Source organism: Protopterus annectens, chromosome 16.part0, assembly GCF_019279795.1.
Source record: "Protopterus annectens isolate FY-2018-M chromosome 16.part0, PAN1.0, whole genome shotgun sequence".
Lineage (NCBI taxonomy): Eukaryota > Metazoa > Chordata > Ceratodontiformes > Protopteridae > Protopterus > Protopterus annectens.
This window is the reverse complement of record NC_056750.1, coordinates 147,024,788-147,045,091: the sequence shown is the minus strand read 5'-3', so window position 1 is coordinate 147,045,091 and position 20,304 is coordinate 147,024,788. Positions and strand designations below refer to the sequence as shown.

Sequence of the window (20,304 nt, the reverse complement as noted above, 5' to 3'; positions counted from 1 at the left end):
AATGAGAAATGAATTACAACACAAGAGATGTGTAGGGAGATTAGTTACATCCATAGAGGGGAAAACAAGATGTAATAATTTGTGATTTGTTAGCCCACATAAACAAGCAATCTCTTTGATACAGATGTTTTGGTTAACATAAAATGTGAATCTTCAATAATGTCCATTTCCCAGTGAAGTGCTGTGTTAGGAAAATGTAGGGACAGAGTAATATATTGAGTTAGAAATCATGGATGTTGTGTGCAGTTAGCTCACTATACAGGCTGTAGTTTAGCTGAATGGAAGGTGGGTGGCAAAGTGAATGTGCTGACATAACAATCTAAGGTTCTGACAGACTCTGTGAAGAGCAACAGTAACTGAATGTTTTTTTTATATACTGTTACATTTCTCTGAATATGAAAGTCTTACTAACTGTTAAATTTCTAGTTACTGGTGTTCTGACTAGAATGTTACCTTATGCGATAATAACTACCCTCCTGTCATAAATAAAACATAGGTGCCAAAACACAAACACAGTAATTTTAATGTTAACTTTTTGAGACAGTCCGCAGGTTGAATTCAGGATAAATTCATCATGAAATCTTGCATTACCAGAATAAGAACTAACAGTTCTACACTTGCTGTGAGCACTGCGGGTCGTTATGCTTACAGAGTTCACATTTTAGACACGTGTCCTTTACTACATTTGAAAATAGGAATGCAATGTCTTTTCCAGGTGATACAAGTCTACTACATTTCTAAAGGGACCATTATGAACTATATATTGCTAGCGTGAATTATAACTTCTGTACCTAACTGCCCAAGGGGCATTTGAGGCAGAAGCTATGAATCCATTTGTGCACAGAGTACCCACCGATCTATTAGGATACAGTTATTATGAATGTTATTAACCATATTTTTTTGAGAAGAAAACTGGTATGTATTAGTTTTCAATTTTGCCCACTTTAATGAGAAAGCTAACAAAACTGCTCCTTAGATGTTCCAATTGTTGATTTAGAATCAGCTGATGACATTCTGTTTAGTCAACTGTAACAGGGAATTTGTTTGTGTCTTTCGGCTTTTCCCAATTAGGGGTCTCCACAGTGGACCTCTGGTCTGCTAATGATTGGCAGTAGAGTTTTACGTACTGGCTTGCCGGGCCTAACGCACAACCTTCAATGAAGGAACGCCCATTCACGCATGTTGCTACACAGAAGACGCTCTAAATGAGAATCAAACAGGCAACGTCTAACTGTGAGGCGACAACGCTACTGCAGCACCACTACCTCGGGTAACAGGGAGTAAATTAGTGAAAAAGATGGTATGGCCAGTGGACAAATCTACGCCTTCAGGAAAAATTACCATTATATTTTTAAATGATCAGGAACAGTTACATTGTATCATGTCAGTTTACAAGTTTTTGAGGATCACAGTTTTTACATTTGTATCTGAGCCAGGAACGCATACTTACCTGGTTACCTTGTTCACTTGATTCATGCATCACATTCCTGACAGAACCCTGAGGGAACAAACAATAATAATTAGTTTATAATTTAATTACTATTTGAATTATTAGTATATCTGAAAACAAAATGGATTTGATTATATTTAATACATTTGTATATAAGCCAGGAATTCATACTTACCTGGTTACTTTGTTCACTTGAGTCATACATCACATTTCTGATAAAACCCTGAGAGGACAAATAAAAATTGTTTCATAATTTAATTATTATCCGAATTATTAGTATATCTAAAAACACAATAAAACCCAGAGCTTCTGCTAACTCTGCAAATTTTCTACTTTTAATGATAACCTGGCAAAATTCCATGCACCCCCAAACCCCAAGAACAGTCCTGCATATGCAGAATTGTTCAAAGAGACCATATACAATTATATTAATAGATGGTGTTTATATCACAAGATCAAAATATGATAACATTGAATGCAAGAACATCGAACTGGTAACTGCAAAAACCAAAAACTCCGAGAGCTGAGAACAGCAAATGTTTTCCCTGGGAAAAAAAATGCTGTTCCAGCACAAAACACACAAACACACAAACACTACAAACTATATCTAATGTGGGGGGCTTCACCACCCACACCCACCAACGAACGTGGGGGGCCATGCCCCCCACACCCCCACTTAAATATACCAACTCCAAGATTGCAGCACAGTGGAGGAAATAGCGAAGCCATGGAAACGGACCACCAACTTCTTTCCCTGGGAAAGAATTCGATGTTCTCAGCTTTCGGAGTTTTGGGTTTTCGCAGTTACCAGTTTGATGTTCTTGCGTTCGATGTTATCAGGTTTTGAGCTTGTGCTATACACCCTGATAGATGTACAGATATAGCTTTGCCTACCAGGAATAAGCACAGAAGAAACTCAAAAAACAAGCCACTCTAGTGGAATTCAAACATTAATAATTTGTATTAGAGAAGGAAGAAAAACATGTAAAAATTAGGAAGTGAAATGCCCAGCAGGATAAAAAAAATCATTAAGTTAATCAAGCAACTCGGAGGGCAAATAAAGTCTACCAAAGTCAAATTTGAGGTAAAAATAGCCTCCCAGGCCAAGGATAAACATAAGGCTTTCTTTGGCTATGTCTGCAACCTCAAAGTCAGTATGCAAGAACGTACAGAACTATTTGTAAATGGAGGGACCTAAACAGAGACAGAAAATACAATAAATTCATTGACCAACAAATTCAGCTCCAGTTTTACCCTTCCTCCCACCCGCAGCCACCCCTCAACAAATACCATTGAACACCCCCCCCTCCCAGCTATCACTAGGGAGTAGGTCCCCTCAATGTTCTCTCCAAGGCAAAGAATACCACTTCAGTGGACCCAGATAATATCCCAGGATGCCGCCTAAATAGCACAAAACATGACCTATCAGGACCACTAGATTTACTATTTAACCATAACCTGCCAACAGACTTTGTGTCATGTAAATGGAGAACTGCAATGCTCATCATTTTATACAAGGGTGTGCCATCTAAAGACCCATGTAACAAAAGCTTCATAAGTCTGACTAGTGTAATATACAAACCCATGGAAGGAATAACCATAGAAATGATTATCAGTTTCATAGGAAATCTTCACACACTGGATCCAACACAGCCTGGTTTCATCATGGTAGATCATGCCTTCTCAACCTGGTAGACTTCTTTGACAAAGTCACCAAAACAATGGACAAGGACAAAATGGTCCATACAGTCTACCTTGACTTGGTCAAGGCATTTGATATAATACCCAACTCTGGCTTGTAGACAAACTCATGGATTTAGGTATATATACCTCTAGATCACTCACTGGATGATCGTGAGGTCTCTGATAGGACCAAAGAAGTTAGCATAGTGGAATCCACCCCCACAAGGAGGCAAGCCACTAGTGGATTCCCTCAGGGTCCTGTGCTGGGTCCACTCCTTTTTGACACGTACTTTACTGAAGTCAAGGCCATCGTCACATTTTGGATTATCAGTTCTGCCGACAACAGCAAACAGGGTGAAGGAAAAGAATCCCCCAGTGACATTAATATCTTTGAAGAAGGACTGACTCAGAAAAATAAGTGGTGCCAGAGCCATGGTCTAAAACTCAGTGCCAAGAAATGCCTAATACTATCCTTTGGGAAATCAGATACCCCTGGAAACTACCTCACTGACAACACACCCCTAAGACCAGACCCAGTAGTCAGGGATTTGGGGACACATGTTGGCAGTAAACTGTTATTCAACCATCCTATGACTGTAAGGAAATCATTCCATGTTAAGCAACTTATGAGCAGGGGTATGGCATCTAGGTCCAAAGAAGTCATTATTCCACTGTATTTGGAACTTATCAGACCAATCGTTGAGCACAATACCCACTTCGGGTTATACCTGACCAGGCATATGCAACAACTGGAATGTTCACAAAGGTTCTTTACAAAGAGGATACAGGGTGGTGTAAACAACATGTCCTATGTGGATTGACTCAAAGCCCTATCCCTGTACTCAGTCTCCTACAGACTGTTGAGGGGAGATCTATGCTTGGCATAGAAGCCATCTTTTGATCTCACTCTTATGGACCTTCTATATATCTGAAAACAAATAGCATCAGAATTACCCAATCTAGGAACTTAATCCTTTCATGTAGTATAAATAGGACATAGCAGAGGGGCAGGTGTTTGTTTTAGAGACTACCCCTTCTCTGGAACAGGCTTCCCATCCACGTGAACCAGATTTCTTCTATAACCCAATTCAAGTGTAACCTTGGACTTGTGGATGGGGAATAGGAAATTCAGCCTGGTCTAACACCTGTGTCCCTAATGGACAGAGGCACCCTGTAAATGCATGACCACCCAAGCTCTTGTCTACAAATACCCCTTAAAATAATATTAAGGTTCTTAAACTTGTTAGATGCATCTGGAATACACGGCTAGGCTTAAAAAGCCCTTGAGCTCATTAGCATGGTATCTACCTATGAACCTATATTTTAAGTGTGTATTTCACAGTTAAGATGAGAAATGCAACTGCCCTTCTGATTAGTTTCCATTCATTTTGTCTAAACTGCCGAAAAACATGTATAACTGAAAAAAATCCCAGTAAACACATTCTGTATCTAACCTAGCAATGTTCATTTACTTGGTTACTTGTTACATTTGATTCATGTATCATATCCTTGACAAAACCTTATTGGAAGAACATTATCTACCATTTGAATGGCTAGTACATTTTAACAACATGTTATTTTATAGAATACATTTCATGGCAGTGGCAGTAACTAAAGGATTAAACATATATATCTGAGTCAGTAACTGACACCTACTTGGTTACTTGTTTCACGTGATTCATGTATCCCATTTCTTATATAACTCTGATGGAAGGAACAATAATTATTTTATCATTTATTTAGCATTTGAAGTGTTAGTACCTTTTTGCAGCACATTTGTATTTTGTAATGTGTATTTTTCACTAGTTGTAAGATATGCAATCCCTGTCTGATTATTTGCATTTGTTTATTTGGTTTTCTTAAATCAAATGCAGCCATAAGAACACCAATCACATTCTATGACCTTTTTTAAAGAACTTTACTGAAATTTTCAATCAAGAGAGATGAATAAAAGCTGGATTAGCTGTACGAGAGAAAGTGGTGGAATAAAATGATGTCCAGTCTGTAAGTCAACAGTGTCAGTATTCTGTAAAAGTGAAAATATATACATAAATCCTGAAATGTCACACAGAAGTATAATAGCCACAGCAGAAATTAGTTGTTGATCATAGAAATGTAAATAAAAGATGATGCATATTCAGGAGAAAGCAGACCTAGGAATGGAAAGAATTGAAGGGTGAAGGGGAACTATGGGCTACCTCAGAGACAGGAAGATAGTCGTGTAAATATTGTTGCCTTTGGTAGCCATGTAGCAGAAGACTGAGAATTTAGAATTTTATTTATTTATTTGCTGCACAGCCCTTCATGGACCCTTTTTAGCCATGACATGGATCAAGGTCAAAGGCAGATACAAGTATAAGATGGTAGAGAACAGTCAGCCAAAAAGCATGCTTTTGGTGTCAGTGTGAAAAGGGAGAAACAACAAAGGTCTGTCTTCCATTTTATGTAGGACACTTGACTGGTTTTCCATTCTACAGACCAGAAGTATTTTCTACAAGAGGAATTGCATTTGAAACACTATTGAAACTGTCTATAGCTGCAGTGAAGCTAGACTTCTTGACCCGAAGAGCTTGCCGTATGAGTGCAATTGATGAAAATGAACTTAGTTACTAAACATATTTAGTGTTAGGAAGCTATCACTAGTGAAGCAGAAATACATGTATGAATTCAGTTTGTGAAAATGTAATTGGTTATTAAATATATTTAGTTTTAGAGGGTTACCACTAAGTATACATGCATGTTATTAAACATATTTAGTTTTAGGAAGCTAATACTACTGAAGTATAAAATGAATATATGAATCCAGTTTGTGAAAATGAACTTGGTCATTAAACATATTTAGTTTTAGGAACCTAATACTAGTGAAATATAAATGTGTGTATTAATATAAAACAACAATGAGTGTTACCAGGGAACAACTGCTCCTTGAGCTAAAATAAAAAAGGTAATAAAACAACAAAAAGCACAGGAGCAATCCACAGATATATGAGACAGTTCTCATAGGCAAACTCCTCAGCTTCAAAGCGAAACATCTAGTAGAAAAGCAAAACAAAGTATAAATATAAAGTCAATTTATTCTTAGAACAAACTGGTTAGCGCTTTCACCCATGTGGGCTTCCTCAGACCAAATACACCACTTAAAAAGCACTAGAATATATACACACCTGTTAAGTGAATCATACTGACATCACATCCTGTCCAATAAAAAACTTATAAAAACAACTGAAAATTAATATATTACCTACTTCAATAATTCATTTGCAATTCATTAAATATAATATAATATAAAAATCAACTATAAAAATTCATGAATTATAAAATAATATTTCATATACATTATATAAATTGATGCCCTTAATAACATTCAAATAATACTGTCATGTAATGTTCATTATATGGATACATAATACTAATGTCTTATAAAAATAGTTATAGTTAATTAACAGTCAACCTCCTATTCTTAAGCACAGAGCTAATAAATATCTTATCATTTAAGCCCAGTTTATGATCAGCCCTCAGCCTGATGATCCATTTTAACTCACATCTCTCGGTGAAGTTCCTAATATCTCCACCTCTCAGGCTAGGTGTATTAGCCTGTAGAACTAAGAATCTAAAGCTATGATGTTCATTGGTGTCAAGAACATGTTTACATAAGGCATTTTAGTAGATTTTATACATATGTTATAGACGTGTTCTCTTATTCTTTCTTTTAATCGTTTATCTGTCTTACCTACATAAAATGCGGTGCAGTGAGTGAACTTAGTTATTAAGCATATTTAGTTGTAGGCAATTATCACTAATGAAGTATGCATGCATCTATGAGTGTAGTTGATAAAATGAAAAATAACTAAGCTCCTAAACATTTAGTTTTAGGAAGATAACACTTGTACAGTATAAATGCATGTATGAATGAAGCTGATGAAAACAAACGTACTTATTAAGACTGTTTAGTTTTAGGCGTTATCACTATTAAAGGAAAAGTACACTCATTTATTAGATATTTTGTTTTGAAACAACAATGAATATATATATATATATATGTCTGAGTAACCTTGATGGCATATTAGACCTTTTATTTTGACAGTATAATGATTATATCTCTCAGTTCTCCTTAAACTGCAGTAAACAATCATTTTCCTTGTAGCAAAGCCAATTAAACAACAATGAGCAAAACCCTCAATAAGGCATTAATCCCCCTGTATTGTTCATTTATTTATTTATGTTTTGGTAACAGGTTAGCCCTGTTTTTAGCAGTGACCATTTTCAGAAGAGACCTGAGGGGAAAGCCCAGATAATGGAATGCCTTACTGAGTGCTTTGCTCATTGAAGCTAACTTCTTTTAGTCAATTTATACCAGCAAATTCTTAAGTTCATAGGTTCATAGGTTGGTACTGGGTTATCGGCCTTAGGGCCGACTGACGTGATCCCCAGGGTGAATTTCCTATCTCCCATCCAATCGTCAAGGTTCCTTTTGAAGAAGGCCAAGGAGGCGCTCTGCATGACATGTATGGGCAGTCTATTCCAGAGTATGAGGAGTCTCTGGATAAGGAACCTATCACTCCAGCATGTTTTGTTCATTGTGATGACAAGGTTTAGATCCCTAGAACATGTGGCTCTGAGGGATAGGGATTTCTTTAAGTGGAACATGTTCAACAGCTCATTTTGCCTTCAATGTTAAGCAGAGATCGCCTCTGAGTAGACGATACGCCACAGAGTATAGCTGGAGTTTTTTTAGATGGACAGTATAGGGCATCTACTTTAGGCCTGTGATTCTTTTAGCAAGGCATTTCTGTGGCTTTCCCAGCTGTTGCAGTTGTCTTGTGAGGTACATACCAAATGGGGCGTTGTACTCTATAATGGGTCTAATGAGGGATGAGTACAGTGGGACAATGACCTCCTTTTTTCTGAATGAAAAACCCTTAGTGATGAGGTGTGCCACATAGAAGGACTTCCTGACTGTTGTGGCGATGTGGTTATCGAAGGTGAGACCACTGTCTACCTGTGTCCCTAAGCCTCTCGTCACACTTTCGGTGTTTAGTGTACTGCCGCCTATGTGGTAATTTATGGGTACATGTTTTTTCCCAAAGGGGATAACTATACATTTCTTGGCATTAAGCTTGAGCCCATAGCTCTGGCCCTAAGCATCTGTTTCTGTAAGGCCCTTTTGTAGAATATCCAGGGATTCAATAATAGCTCCCAGTTTGCAGTCATCTGCGAACTTTGTTAGCCAGTGTCCCTTAGTGTTGGCCTGTACTTCAGAGAAGTAGATGCCAAACAAGAGCGGTTCCAGGACTGAACCCTGAGGTACTCCACTTGTCACTTGTCTGGAACTTGATTTGGAGTCGGCTACTTTTACAGTCTGGGTTCTGTCAATACGCCAGTTAGCAACCCATCGAGTGATGCAGGGATTTATGCCCAACTTAGTAAGTTTATCTATGATTCCAGAGTGGGGGATGGTGTCAAAGGCCTTGGTGAGGTCCAGATAGGCTGTGCGTATCACCTTACCCTTATCCACAGCTCTAAAAACTGATTCGAAAAAGCCAATCAGGTTCAGTAGCAAGACCGGCCCTTCACAAACCCAAACTGGGTGGGGTCCAGTGTTTGAAGGTTGCCAATGCCTTTGTTTATAAGTTCCATGATAATGCATTCCATGCCCTTTCAGATCAGGCTAGTCAGACTGATGGGACAGTAGTTCCCGGTATCCATGGTGGATCCCCCCTTGTGGAGTGGGATAACTGTAGCTGTGCACCACTCAGTGGGCACAAAGCCTGAGGTGAGGTTATGATTAAACATGACACTTAGTTGAGGTGCCAGTTCATTTTGTAGTTCATGTAGTACACAGCCTGGGATGTCATCTGGCCCCATGGATGCTGTTTTCTTAGCTTTGGAGAGTGCGGTTTCTACCTGTGTGGCCGTGATTACCAGAATTTCGCAATTTATTGGTATTGAGATGGTCCCTTTAGGGGGTGAGAGGGGGGTGAAGTTGGCACTAAATCGATCAGCCAGGATATTGACTATTTTTGGGATCAGTATATTTAATGCCATTCATTTGTAGCTCAGAGCATACCTGAGCATTGCCATTTATATTCTTGACATAACTATAGAATGCCTTGTAGTTGTCTTTGTTTTTTTTGACAATTTTATTTTCATAACTAGCTATGGAAGATTTTATGAGGGATCCCAGCTTCTTACTGAGGCTGGTAAGGGAGTTTTTTGCATCCTGGGAATTTCCTCTTTTCTGCAATAGTTTTTTTCTTCTGTTGTATAGTTTGTTTATGGCAGGGGACCACTAGATTGGCTTCCTTTTTTTGGAGCAGAGCATCTTGGTTTTATTTGGGATGGCACAATTCATGCACGAGTGGATGTGCTCGTACAGTGCCTTAGTGTAGGATTCAGCAGTCAAACTTTCAGCTCCCATCTGCATGGGTGTCGTGAAGTTTGTCACTTCTGACTTGAGTAGCATGAAGATGGCTTTGAAGAATTTTTTTACAGAGGTTTCCTTATTGGGGGGTGGGATGTGGATGTCAAGGGTGATTTGCTTATGGTCAGACCTGACCAGTGAGGGGGTGACCACTGGTGTGGAGCATCTATCTCCCATGTTGGTAATGACCAGATCTAGGATACTGGAGCCCCTGGTGGGATAATGGATTAGTTGATCCAGGGCATTGGAATTTATGAATTCCAAGAACTGTTGGGAAAAGGTGTTGGTACCCGAGTAGTTTTCCCAGTTAATGGCAGGGTAGTTGAAATCATCCAGTATTAGAGTGTTTGGTTGTATCTTAATATTTTCCAGTATGTTTAGAAAGGTGTAGTGAGAATCTTGGGGCATGGTGGGGGATCTGTAGCAAGCTACAATTTGGATTGCAGTCTTACCTAGTGTTAGTTGCACCTGGAGAATTTCAGATGCACTGTGTTGGGCAACTAGCCTGTGCTTTTCCATTTGAGACAGATAGTTTCTATAATGACTGCTTCTTACATAGAAGAAAATAATTTAAAACTGGTGCAGGTGGAATGACATGCTGTGTTAGTTATGCTGAAATGTTCAAATCATGTTGCCTTTTGCTGAAATGAATCTTGTATGTCAACAATATTTCTTTTTTTTTTTAATTTCTCCAAATTTTTTGGGTTTCTACTACTATGATGGGCATGGACCCCATTCCTAAGTCAAAGTATGATTAAAGTTCATGAAATTAGTATTGTTTCAATCTTTGATGTCAGCCAGAAGTGCTCTTCGCAGGACCCGCTATGTGCCCGGTAATGACTCCTTCTGCAATTCTTATGGGGTCTATTGGTAACATATCTAAATACAACTGTAGATTATTTTTTTATAAGACCCGTTGCTCCTACTACTATTGGAACTGTCTGGGTATCTTTCTTCCACATTGCTGTTATTTGTGCCTGCATATCCTGATATTTTATGACTTTGTGTCTCTCTGTACAGAAGACACTATAGTCACTGGGTGTGGCAATTTCAATGATCAATGCTACTTTTGTCTTCTTTTCTTGGACCACTATATCTTTTTTTCTAGCATCTATCTTTCGAACTGTTGGTAATGGGTGATCCCATGTGATATAAACTTCAGAATTTTCTACGATGCTTTGTGGCTAATGATTCCAATGTTTTTCAGCCACTTCAATACCATAATGTTGGCACAATCCCCAGTGCAACAGTCTTGCCACATAATTATGCCTTTCAGCATACAGTCCTTCAGCCATTACTATGTCACAACCAACAACAAGGTGTGCAACTGTTTCCAATTCAGTTTTACAAAATCTACATTTGTTTGTTTCTCCCAAGTGTTCAGTGGACTTTGTTAACAAGCGTGTACATAACCCACTATCCTGGGCCGCCAATATTAACTTTTCATCTCTTGGTTTGAATTTGCCTCTTCTTAACCATTCCTGCATTCATTCTGATCAACACAAGGTTCTTCCAGAAGTTTTCTTTACTTGCAACTATATTTATGCTTTTTCCACATTTCTTGCCTTCTCATCTGGTCCTTCACCTTATATTCTTTCTTTTGTTTTTGGCACATTCAGTTGCTGCCTGTTTTTTATCTACTTTTGGTTTGATTTCCATTCCTGGTTGATGCTGATATGCTTCTGCTAGATTAAGCAGAGAAGTCATCTTAGATTTATTCTCCTCATGTTTCAAAACTTTCACTACGTTTGGGTCTTGTGAGGTCAGCAGATATGTGTGGAGTCCCACGACTGCAGATCTATACATGTAATCAAGTTCATGGAGGCCTATCCCTCCTTCAGAATGGAGAATATACAATCTTTATATACACTGATTTTTAGAAATCATTTGGTGAGCATGAAGCATCCTTCTTGTTTTAATATCTAATCTATCCAACTCATGTTGGGGCCAGTCAGTCAGTCCAAAACTATAAGTTAGGACAGGAAGAGTAAATTGGTTTATAGCTTGGATTTTGTTCCTAGATGTTAACACAGTTTTCAGGATTAATTTTAGTCTTCTAAGGTATTCCTTACTAGGTTTTATTCACATTTGTTTATGTTTCATTGCTGAATCTTCATCAATTCCCAAATATTTATACACTCCCTCTTGCTCAAGTTATTTTATATCACATTCTTTTCCCAAACTGATGTTTTCCTGGTGCTGTAGTTTTCCTGCTTTAAAGGTATCAAGACCAAATGACATTCTTATATCATCTGAGAAGGTTTTGACAACCTGTAGCTGTGCTTTCAGTTCCTCATCTGATGAACTATACAGTTTTAAATCATCGACAAAGAGAAGAAGTCTTTATACTTTGTTGTTTTCTAGGAGCCAAATTATAGCCATGGCCTAAGCTAGTAAGTAAACTGCTTAATGGGTTAAGGGCAAGACAGAATAGCAACGGTAACACAGTCACCCTGGAATATCCTCCTTTGAATTTTTATCCCTGGGTTAATAATTTGTCCTTTATCATAGCTTAATTGCAAAGTGGTCTGCCACTGTTTCATGGTCACCATAATGTAGGCGACCAGCGTAGGGTATATCTTATAAATTTTTAAACACTCTTTTAATCATGAATGTGAGATACTATCAAATGCTTTTTTGTAGTCAATCCATGCCATACTTAGATTCTTTCCCTTTTTACAGTTCTCCACTATGACTTCATTTAACAACAAATGATCCTTTGTTCCATATGGCTTTCTTTTATTGCCCTTTTGTTCTGCTGCCAAAATTGAGTTTTCTTCTAAATGAGTATAAACTCTGTCAGCATCAATTCCCATGTATAGTTTATACGTCATCGGAAGGCAAGTTATTGGCCTATAATTTTTATGTTAGCTTGCAGGTTCACTCTTAAGTAGGAGCTTTGTTTTACTTGTTGTTAGCCAGGTTGATGCCTGTTTGGGGTGCGTGTATAAATAGCTCTTACTCATAGTTAAATCATCATGCAAAGATGTCAATACTTTTAACCAAAAGTTAGGTACTGCATCAGGGCCTGGGGTTTTCCAATTAGAGGCTTTTCTTAACTTTGTTCCAGTCTCTCTGGCTGTTACTTCATCCCATTTCATATCCTGTACCTTTAAACTTAATATTCTTTCTTTTACTTATTTTATCCATTTAGCATCTTTGTTATGTTCCACATGATCTTCATAAATACTTTTCCAAAATGCAGCCATTTCTTCTTTTTGGTGGTCTTTCAATTCCTTTTACCTTGTTTCCCAATTTTCTATAAAACTTTTTTGGGTCATCAATAAGTTGATTATTTTGTAGTTTTCCTTTATATTTATTTGCATATCTTCTAAGTTTTTCCACCTGTGCTGAAATTTTTAGTTTGTTATTTGCAATCGTGCAAGACAGATCCTGGTCTGTTCTAATACTGCACATTGTTTTTATCACATCTATCTTTCTTAATATTTTTGTTGATCTAGTCCCTCTTCTATAGTCTTCTAACAGTGACACTTCTTGTCTTAATTGCTTTATAGTTTTCTTTGTTCAATACTTCCATGATAATATTCGATTTATCTCCTTCCTTTCCCTCACTACCCTGTGTTCTTGTGGTAGTACTTTATCAGTTATTAATTTAGCTGCACAGTAATAGATCCTGTTTACTTCTGTCATATCACATGGATCTGTATGAACAGTCCTAATTACTGTGTTCATTTGTTTTATCAGACTTCTGACTTTTGGGGTTTTATTCACCTTCTGCAGTCTATTTCTTTCATTGATCTTAATACATCTATCTATGTCTATTAAATCAAACAACTCTTCTCTTAGCTCATTTTCTTCTAAACTGAGGGCACATTTTTTGTTCTCCATTTCCTGCGGGCTCTCTATTGAGAGCTCCATAGCATTTTCCTGTGGCACCTTCTCTTCAGTTTCTTCCTGTGTTATCCATTGCTCTGTCATATGGGAACTCACTGGCCTATAACTCCTCAACATTGACTGCATCAGAGTTTCCACAGTTCTGTTTCTTCCCTTGCTGTCTAGCTTCAAGTGAACATTTATACTGGTTTCCTGTGGAAGGCTCCAAATTATCTTCATATGGCACTTGACATTTGCTTCCTGTTCCACTGGTTTCCCCTTAATTTGGATATCCATTGCTCTATCCTGGTGTGGTGCTTCCTACATTAGATTTTCTACACTGAATCCTTCACTATGCAGGTGCTCCATAACCTCAGTTTCTATTTCTTTAACTTCTCCATTATTAATCTCCTTTTCTACTTTTCCTCTTTGTCTTCTTATTTTTTGTATTGTAAAGTTTTCCATATCCAGATTCTTTAGCCTGTATTTCTCTTCAAATATCTTTGGTGCTGCTCTTTTTGTATTGGTTATGTTTGCTTTCTCCTTTGCATAAATATTGTACCATATCACATCTCCTTTCTTTCCCATGTCCATATTTCTTTTTTATACTTTTCAAAAATATTTAAGTTTTGTTGTTTACATTTTTACATTCCTGAGATGCCTCTTTTTCCAAACAAATAAATGTTTCTTGATCTATATATTATTTTTCAAAAACCTGTTGTATTAATGAATGCAAATTTGCATTTGAAGCTTCTGACAGTTTTTCCTGTGGAAGTATTTTTGTCTTTCCTATAGTTTCTCTCTTAATTGTTTTGTATATCCTATGTCTGGCAGTTCTTGGCTTTTTGGATAATAGTAACAATACATAATTTCTTTATTATCTTCAATAGTCCACTCTATCACCTGATGGCTCTTCTTTGGCCTATCAGCTTTTGTGATTGTTTTGTGGACTGCTACTTCCTTCTGCAACAGGGGGACATCCTCCCCTGGGGCCTGGCCTAGCCTCACTGTAGGAATGTTTCCGTATTTTGAGGATTCTACACTATCTTCTCCAGTTCTGGCACCAGTGTGCCACCAGGATTGGGCACTTTTTAACTAGGTTTTGTGCATCCACCTATCTTTTTTTAGTTGTTGACCTACTTCTGTCCATGATATATGCTATGTAAATACAATCTATATATCAGTGCCGTCTTGGTACAATTTTGTGAAAAACAGGGTCCACCACATGAAGGTACTCACCAAGACTTGAGGATGAATTCAATTTCAGCACTACTACTCTCCTTTGCTTGCTGAGTTTTCATCTCTCCATTCTTCCCATGTGCATAAGAAACTGTTGAAGCAGGATGGTAACATGTTATATTAATGGTTGCCATTTTCTTTTACAGTTGCTGTATTTGGAATGGCTACTCCCTCTATTTTTGAAAGACGCCTATTATTCAAAAAACCTTCTAATTGTTGTCATTTTTTTATTTCATATAATGGAATACTCCCGGTCTGTTACTGGAGTGCCACATCATTTTTTTTTTCTTACAGTCAGACTTCAACATATAAGGCAAATAGAGGTTAATGTAAGTTATGGTAACACTAGCATGAAGGAAACTGACATACACAAAGAAAACGTATAGCATTTTGTACACAAAAAAGTAAGGTCTTAACAAAGAGGCAAGATGTAATGCCATAATCGGCAATCAATGTTTCCTTTGCAGAGATTGACTGCAGCGAAGGGATGACATGATAGATTCCTAGCTTTATAGCTGCTTCTATATCCATGACATGCTCCCTTTGTAAAAATAACCTATATTATACCTGATTTACATCATCAAAATATCAATAACTATTCTATGCTATACTAACATGCCATGTGCTGTTGCAGTAATAGTAACAGGAAAAATAAACACATTTCATGAATAGTAACTCAGACTTTTTCTGTCATATTTGATACAGTCATTAATCCAACTTGTTCTGTTACAGACCATTCAAATGTGAAAATGTAGGGAGATATCTGTGAGGTATCACACTATGCATTCATTTCAGTCCTGTTGGAATGTTCTCTCATCATATTTCCCAAACGCAAGCTGCAGACTGATGAATCCGATTTTTCTGTACTCAAAACACAATCATTACTACTTCTTGTTGGTAATCTTTGTTGTACTGCTTTCTGTGCATAATGTTCAAAATGTCACCAGTTGATTCATAGCACTTAGAGAGTGGAGCAAACAGTATGAAAGATTTTCTAGTTTTGGAAGTATCACATACTCAGATTTCTTAACTACTTTTGGAAAGTCTATCATTCTCTCAGGAGTCCTTGTTATCGATGGCTTTCTAGCATACCTCTTAACTGTCCAGATTTTCACAGAATGTCCCGAGGATTTGCCTCATATTTTTGGTCTGTTCCTCATAAAATTTGTGGCTTTCTGGCAAATCACAGAGGACTGAAGTTACAAATAATGACATACATTTGAGTTTCAGATTTCATATCCTTCAAAAATGCACACTAACAGAAATCCTGGTATTCTGGCAACTTTCCAAGTATATAATAAGATCAATATTTCAAATCAGTCCTTTATGTTTGGGCCTTTGACCCCCCCCCCCCCATTAGGCTTTGTTCTAATTCCAGATTTCTTGTACTAAGAGCTTAACAGGTATGCTTTCTGGGAATAGCCTTTCTGCTCCTCCTGTACCGACCTCAGCTCATTGCTACAGCTGTAACATTACCATTATTTTATCAGTTGGCCCATCTGTTGAAGTTTTGACATTACTTGCAATTACTATCAGCATTCTTCCTCATTCTTTTAGTGATATCAGATTGTTTGATTTCTGACATAGCAGAACTTCTTCACTGCATATCTTTTTGTTTGTTTATTCCAGTATCTCTGTACCATGGTTTGGAAGTAGCTATTTAAGACACAAGACATCTGCTTACTGGTAATTGAAAGGGTGAAAAACATAGGCCCTGCAAAGGAATGTTTTTTTACGCTTAGAGAGCGAGAGAGGGACAGAGAGAGAGAGAGAGAGAGAGAGAGAGAAATATCAATTGGTTGAGGCACACACTCTCACGTTCTTTACAATACATTTGAGAATTTGTATTGCTTTTTTGTCATGTATTTTACTCTGAAGACAGTGCAGAATTAGTATGATTTGGATAAATTCCTATCAATTTAAAAAAATATGCAATTCTTCACATGTGAACTGTGAACCTTTATCAGAAATATCTTTCCATGTAAACGTGACTCTATAGCTTAGAGGGATAAAGGCTTGACTGCACTGACTAGCAGCTCAGACACTGGAGGAGATGGTAGGGGGAGGATGGGAGTAAGTAACCAATGCTGGCTTCTCCCTCCTGGGGAGGTGGCTAGGCCTGCTGCTGTATGGGTACCTAAGTGACTGATGCTGGCTTACCCATCCTGGGGAGGTGGAGAGGTCCACTGCTGTATGGGTACCTAAGTGACTAATGCTGGCTTATCCATCCTGGGGGTGGCTAAGTCCACTACTGTATGGGTACGTAAGTGACCAATACTGGCTTCTCCATCCTAGGGAGGTGGCTAGGCCTACTGCTGCATGGGGACCTAAGTGACTGATGCTGGCTTATCCATCCTGAGGAGGTAGTTAGGCTTGCTGCTGTATGGGTACCTAAGTGACCGATGCTAGATTCTCCATCCTGGGGACATGGCTAGACCTGTTGCTGTTTGGGTACATAAGTGACTAATGCTGGCTTCTCCATCCTGGGGAGGTGGCTAGGCCCACTGCTGTATGGGTACCTAGCATAAATGGCTGTATACCAGTACAAATGCAAAGACCAACATTACTGGGGCTGAAAAGGGATGTGTACCTGCCATACTGTTGTCAGAGCCTAATACAAATAGTAGTGCACACATATAGGGGCTAGGTATTGTGGGTCTCATCCATCAGCTATTGTGGGAAGCAGTGGTTATGGCCCAGCAAGAAAAAAATGAAACAAAACTAATAATAATAATAATAATAATGATAATAATAATAATAATGATAATGATACCGCCATGGCTACTTCAGTAATCATGAGCCCAGTGTCATGAGAAAAAGGGCCAAACTGACATGGAGGGCTGAAAACTGGCAGGTCATGAGGACTGAAAAGGAGTCTGTGTGTGTATCTATATATATATATATATATATATATATATATATATATATATATATGGGTAGGCATCATTTCACTTAAAACTCATTTCACCTAAACTAACTTCACCTAAATCAAATCAGCTAAAGTTCATTTCACCTAAAACTCATTTCACCTAAAACTCATTTCACTGACAAGTAGTACAATAAGGCAAACAAAGGTATGTGTCCTTTTCCCAACTGTAGTGCAATCCTGGTGTTAGTATATATAGTGAGGGGGGTGGGGGGCACAGCCCCCAACATTGGGGGTGTGGGGAGGCATAGCGCTCCACTTTATTTTTGGTTTTATGTTATCTGGTTTTGTTTTACATTATTTGGTAAAAGCCAACTAGGTGGGGGGCTATTCCCCCCACACCCCCCAAAGTGGGGGCTGTGCCCCTCCACACCCTTACTATATATACTAACACCAGGATTGCACTACAGTGGGGAAAAAGACATATACCTTTGATTTGCCTTATTGTACTACTTGTCAGGGAAATGAGTTTAGGTGAAATGAACTTTAGGTGATATGGTCTTGGTGAAATGAGTTTAGGTGAAATGGGTTTTAGATGAAGTGATACGTACCCATATATATATATATATATATATATATATATATATATATATATATATATATATATATGTTTGTGTGTGTGTGTGTGTGTGTGTGTGTGTGTGTGTGTGTGTGTGTGTGTGTGTGTGTGTGTTCATAGGTTCATAGGTTCATAGGTTTATACTAGGCTATCTGCCCTAGGGCATTTATAAGCCTAGCCAGAGTGTGTTTGGCTTTCGCCACCCATTTTAAATTAATTTTGCTATGCCCTTTTTCATGGTTAATATACTGTGCCTCTGTCTAACAGTGACACAGAAGTGATAGCCGGTGTAAACCTACGATCTCCCATCCACTCATCAAGATTCCTCTTGAAGAGAGTCAGTGAGGGACTCTGCCTAACCTGGACTGGGATTTTATTCCAGAGTGAAGGGAGCCTCTGGGTTATGAATCTGTCCCTCCACCATGTCCTATTTATTTCAGTGCTGAGGTTCAAGTCTCTCGAGTGCGTAGCTCGATGGGATTTGGATTTTCTGAGGTGCAGCATGTCCATTAATTCTGGGTTGGACATGGCTTTATACGTCAGGCACAGATTGCCTCTGAGCAGGTGGTATGCCACTGAGTAGAGCTGGAATTTCTTTAACCGGGCAGCATATGGCATCTGTTTGAGCCCTTTGATCCTCTTGGTGAGATACTTTTGGGGTCTTTCCAGTTGCTGCAGGTGTCTGGTAAGGTACATCCCAAAAGGGGCATTGTACTCAATTATGGGCCTGATGATGGATGAGTAAAGAGGCACGATGACCTCCCCTGATCTAGATGTGAATCCCTTCATGATTAGGTGGGATATATAAAATGTTTTTCTAACCACTTTGGCCACGTGGTTGTCAAATGAGAGAATGCTATCAACTTGGGTCCCCAGGTCCCTAATTACTTCTTCTGTACTTAATGGATTACCACCTATGTGGTAATTTGTGGGCACTTTATTTTTGTCAAAGGGGATGACTATACACTTTTTGGCGTTTAGCTTGAGGCCATGGCTCTGGCACCAGTTGTCTCTTTCTATGAGGCCCTTTTGGAGGATGCTTGTGTTGGTTGGAGAGTCGATTATGGCGCCCAGTTTGCAGTCATCTGCGAACTTGGTTAGCCACAGTCCTTCCGTGTTGGCCTGTACCGCCAAGAAATATATACCGAACAAGAGAGGTCCCAGGACTGAGCCTTGTGGGACGCCACTTGTAACTGGTTTGGAGTCTGACATGGCTCCAGCAATTCTAACCATGTGGGTTCTGTACTTGAGCCAGTTTGCAACCCATCTAGTGACATAGGGGTTTATATTTAAGCAGGTAAGCTTATCTATAATGCCTGAGTGGGTTATTGTATCGAAGGCTTTTGCGAGGTCCAGGAAGGATGTGTGGACCACCTTCCCCTCGTCAATGGCCTTGGTGACTGTTTCAAAGAAATCGACCAGGTTTAAGAGGCAGGATCTGCCCTTAACAAAGCCGAACTGGGTAGGATCCAGTGTCTGTAGGTCCCCAATATCTTTATTTATGAGGTTCATGATGATCCTTTCCATAGCTTTGCAGACCAAGCTAGTCAGGCTTATGGGGCGATAGTTTCCAGGATCCATTGAGGCACCACCCTTGTGGAGAGGGACCACTGTTGCTGTACACCACTCTTTGGGTACATATCCTGTAGTAAGGCTGAGATTGAACAGTAGTTTTATGTTTGGGTTTAGCTCTTCTTGGAGTTCATGTAGGATGAAGCCCGGGACACCGTCTGGTCCCATTGATGCTGTGTTTTTTGCTTTGGAGAGGGCGGCTCTTACCTGATCATCTGAGATGTCAGGGAGGCAGCACTCTGCTGGGATAGATATTTGCCCTTTTGGTGGGGAGGGGGGAGAAGTTTACGCTGAACCTGTCAGCTAGGATGTTGGCAATGTCTGTGGGTTCGATGTATTTTTTGTCATTTTGGACTAATTCTGAGCATATCTGGGAATTCCCACCCAGGTTCCTAACATAACTAAAGAAAGCCTTGTGATTATCCTTAGTGTCCTTTGCAATTTTTCTCTCGAAGCTGGCCTTAGACGATTTTATGAGTGCCCATAGTTTTTTGCTAATACTGATCAGAGGTGCCTTCCCTTTTTGGGATTTTGCTCTGTCATGTAGTAGCTTCCTCCTTCTATTGTATAGTTTGTTTATGGCTGGGGTCTACCAGACAGGATGTCTGCCTTTGGAGGAT

General features: G+C 38.8%; 1 protein-coding gene across 1 annotated transcript in view; it reads right to left on the bottom strand.

Moving 5' to 3' along the window:
* LOC122790392 (integumentary mucin C.1-like) overlaps nucleotides 1-20,304 on the bottom strand; it is a 533,572-nt gene that overhangs the window by 103,432 nt on the left and 409,836 nt on the right. The window contains exons 8-9 of the mRNA XM_044057913.1: nucleotides 1,626-1,673; nucleotides 1,451-1,498 (exon numbers count right to left, since the gene is read on the bottom strand). Coding sequence (XP_043913848.1) covers nucleotides 1,451-1,498; nucleotides 1,626-1,673 — 96 coding nt within the window. The remainder of the gene's footprint in view (nucleotides 1-1,450; nucleotides 1,499-1,625; nucleotides 1,674-20,304) is intronic.